Below are 4,114 nucleotides of genomic sequence, written 5' to 3' on the forward strand. Positions count from 1 at the left end.
ACAACAGACTCTGAAGAGCTGTTGCTTCAGATAGCATCAGCAAAGCTTTGGCCCCCTCAAGCAAATACTCACACGGAGGGGGAAAGAGACAGGATCGCCTCTTAAAATCTGTGTTTTAAGAACTCTTTGCCTGACGCATGGCTGTATTGTCTCCTTTCTTTTTCCCCTTTATCTTTTTCCCCCAACGGAACAACAACAACAACAAAGTGGTTATCCATCAATTTAAACTTAGGAACTTAGTTTGGGGTCCCAATGATAACAAACATTTAAAAAAAAAAACCCAAAACATCAATTCTACCATTTTCATCCCACGCTCTGAACTTAGACACCTACAGCAGTGCACTGCAGAGAAACTTGTTCCCCGCAACACTGCGACCCCAGTCTTTGGAGTGTAGTTGTTAAAAAGCAAACCCACCCAGAACTCAAGAGGTTTCGCCTTAGTCTTAGTTCATTCACGGCTGGAAGCGGTTTGAGCCACTTTAGGAAGACTGTAGGAAAGGCACAGCACCCTGATATTGGTACTTCTGCCAAGCCTCTAAAAGCAAAACTGGTGTCACTGGGGTGCAATCCAGACAAACCCCAGATTCAGGGCCCCTCTATAGGCCATAGGCCACCAGGTTCTGCCAGGGCAGGCCCGCCTGCAGCTTACCCTGCTTCACCCCCTCTAGGTACTGCCAGCCTAGAAGAAGAATCCATTTCCTTGACCCTAAGCCTCCTTACTTTATTTTATGCACATCAAAGGTTACTTTTTGCAATGACAGATTGTCTTTATTCAAAACGTCTTTGTTCAACAAATGAACAGAGGAATGAGGAAAAAAAAGTCCTTCTAGGTACATTTCCAAGACATTGTCAAAACATTTATGACCGTGTAGGATGTTTATTATTATTATTACTTTAAGGTTTTGTCCACTTTCTACTTCCTGACTTCATTACCTGACATTCTGTCTAAAAGTAAACTTGGGTGTCTAGGAGTACTGCGGTACACAAAGTGAAAAGCCATGTGGTTCTTTTTGTTTTCTTTTTATCGAAGCAAACACGACCAGAGCATGGTTTTAAACAGAAAGGTTTCCCTTTCTGAAGTTTTAAACTTTTAAGCCTTTCACCCCTCCCCACACACAGGAAGAGCAAAGGTGCCTAGTTATGCCCGAAGGCACAGCACCAAGACTCAGCTCTTTTCTTCAGTGGGAAAGGAAAAAAATATATATACGCATATTCTAGATATAATACCAGGATCTGGGAGTTCCGAGTCCAAAGCCTGTCCGCGGACAGTGAGGGGAACGTAAATAAAGCAAAACTGCCTACTTTTTTTTTTGTCCAAAGGGGGTACAGTCGGAGACTTGCTTTGGGAGAGTCGGGAGAGGGGAAGGTGTGTAGCTTTCTAAACGTTTGGAAATTTCCGGCACGAGTCTGTGCCTTGGGTCCAGGATGACGGCCCCTCCCTTCCCCCCTGGAAGAAGGAGGCAGAGTCTGGAGCGGGCAAGGGGCAGCGGCAGGCCTGACCCAGAGGCATCTGCGGGCCAGACTAGGTGCAAGGGAAGGATTCATATCTCTGCTTCCACGCCACCCTTCAGGTCCGGGCCAAGCTGGGGGTTACATGGCCGTAGCGTGGGCTGACGAATAAGGGTCTATGCCAGTCTTGGTCATGCCTGGGAAGAGGATGTAGGCGACAGGGGGCTGCAGGGTGGAGGCAGACCAGGCGGTACAGTTACAGGGCACCACGTAGCCCGGGTTGGTGGGGGACGGGTGCGTGTGCGTGTGCTGGCTGGGGCAGCTGAGACTGCCGAAGGCGCCGTTCTGATAGCCCAGGGTGGACGCGTAGGGCAGCGCGCTGGTGGCCAACGTGTGGGGCACTTCACCCATCTTCTGGATGGCACTGGAACTAAATTGCGCAGGGTCCAGCAGGGAGTAAGGCGCCGAGGCCGGCGGCAAGAAGGCCCGGGCTTTCTCGGGCGCGCTCAGGAGGCCGTCGGAAGCCCCCACGGGCAGGCCGGCCGCCTTGAGCGGGTCCGTGTCGCCCAGGTAGGGCAGGGGGAAGACATACCTGTCCTTCTTGAGCAGGTTCTTCGGCTTGCGCCGCGGCCGGTACTTGTAGTCGGGATGCTCCTTCATGTGTTGGGCGCGCAGCCTTTTGGCTTCGTCGATGTAAGGCCGCTTCTCTGCCTCCGACAGGAGCTTCCATTCGGCGCCCAGGCGTTTGCTGATCTCCGAGTTGTGCATCTTGGGATTTTCCTGGGCCATCTTGCGCCGCTGGCCCCGGGACCATACCATGAAGGCATTCATGGGCCGCTTGATGTGGTCTGAAGGTTTGGACATGGTCCCGGCGAGGCGGGCGGGGGCGGGGAATGCAGGGGCTCTGCGGGCGAGCCTGGGCGCGGTTGGCCGTCTGTCTTTCTGTCCGTCCTGAGTCCGGGACTCTGAACTCCCCTCGTCTCGGAGCCGCAGAGGGAAAAGCAGAGAGAGGAGCTGACCCTGCAAAGTTTTCAACTGATCATGCCAGTCCCAGCCCCCAGGCAGCCCCCAGGGGGCCGAAGGGTAAGAAGGGCAGCGGGGATGAGAGGGCGCTCGGCCTGGAGTCTGTGGGCACCAGAGATTGGGGCCCAAGTACCAGAGTCTTGGGATTAAGTGGCTAGGTAAATTTCTGGCGAGGGCAGGAGCCTCCTCCTTCGCTCCCTCTTCACCTTCGCCTTCTCTCCTTCCCGTTTCTCCCCTGGCTTCTCTGGCCGTGGCTCCCCCCCTCCCGTGGCTTTCCGGGCGCTGCTTTGCCTAGCACTGCACCTGGCCGAGGATGCGGGGAGGCTGGTGAACTGCAGCCAAAAGCGGCGAAGTTCAAAGGCGAGGTGGGCCGGGACCGCACGCACTCTGACATAAGCGCGGGGCGGCGACTCCCCAACCTGGGCTCCAATCAGCAGCAGGGAAGGCGAGGGGGCGCACCTGCCAACTCGCGAGTAGTGGAAACCCTGAGCGTCCCTGATGGGGGCGGGGAGAGGTATGAGGGACAGAGAGACCGCCACCGCGGAACAGAGCGGCTAGCTAGCTCAGGACTCAGGGGCTCACATTGTTTTTAGCACTGTTAAAAAAAATTAAAACTCTTCGTGACCCCCGTTTTTCTTCCCCAGTTGTTCAAAAGAGAGATGGTGGTGCTTCTAATAATATAAAGATCCAGGAAGCTGTCAGCAAAACCAGCAAGCTCAGAGCTCACGTAGATAAATAGGACAGCCTCGTCACGAAATACGAAGACAGCACCCTCTACCCTCCCCCCGAACCCCCAACAACAGATACTTGTCAAAGATCCTTGGGAAAGGAAAAGAATATATCAAACTCAGGGCAAAACCAAAAAAAAAAAAAAAAAAACCTTTTCGCGCCAGAATCTCAACGATGCTTTGGTATCTTCCTCCCAGGCTAGCTTTAGGCGGCGCCTGCACCTGTGCTCCACCCAGGATGCTCTACGGAGCAGTTCTGGGTCCCTGGGGAAGTCGGAGCCAAGCGCTTTGAGCCGAGGCCAGGATGCTTCGTGCGGGCGTCGCAGAGGTTTAGAGTCCTGATTGGCAAGCCCTTAACACTAGGACTCTTCACTTTGGGGGCCCCTTGCCACTAGCACTTTTCACTTTGGGGGTTGAGTGTGGTAGGCAGGGGTCCATTCTGATTCTTATTCATCTATCTATGTTATTATTGTTCGGAGGTTTAAAACTCCCAGCTCTCCTCAACGTCTAAACTGCAAGGGCAGAGGGAAGGCGGGGCCTGGGGACCTTCCTGGTCTCCCTTCTGCGCCTGCAGCCTGGAGCCTCAGGCTGTACCCTCTCAGTGAGGGTCAATTTTTCTCAGGGTGCCTTTTCCCACCCGGTGAGGAAGGGGGATCGTTTCTTGAGTCAGATGAGCATTCTTCGGGTAAAGAGGACGAAATAACCCGCCGAGCCAACCTGCGAGCCTGTTTCCTTTGAATAATTGCCTGGCCGATGCGAAATGCCCTTGGGGGAAATATTTATTAAATGGAAACCATTGTCCCGGGTCCTGAAGGACCCGAGTGTGTTCCAGGCTTATTGGCTTTTGCACCAGCCTCTCCCGGGAGGAGGACATGCCGAAATGCGCGGCTACCAGAAGCTGGGGGGGGGGGGGG

At 54.0% G+C, this 4,114-nt stretch overlaps 1 protein-coding gene across 1 annotated transcript; it reads right to left on the minus strand.

Moving 5' to 3' along the window:
* Positions 1–742: 742 nt before the first annotated feature.
* Sox14 (SRY-box transcription factor 14) lies at positions 743–3,005 on the minus strand. Its single transcript, XM_031343698.1, is given in 2 exon segments — positions 743–2,745; positions 2,747–3,005. Coding segments are annotated over 2 exon segments (1,275 nt in total). The 5' UTR covers positions 2,867–3,005; the 3' UTR covers positions 743–1,590.
* Between the last annotated feature and the right edge of the window lie 1,109 nt (positions 3,006–4,114).

Source organism: Mastomys coucha, unplaced genomic scaffold (genome assembly GCF_008632895.1).
Source record: "Mastomys coucha isolate ucsf_1 unplaced genomic scaffold, UCSF_Mcou_1 pScaffold23, whole genome shotgun sequence".
NCBI lineage: Eukaryota > Metazoa > Chordata > Mammalia > Rodentia > Muridae > Mastomys > Mastomys coucha.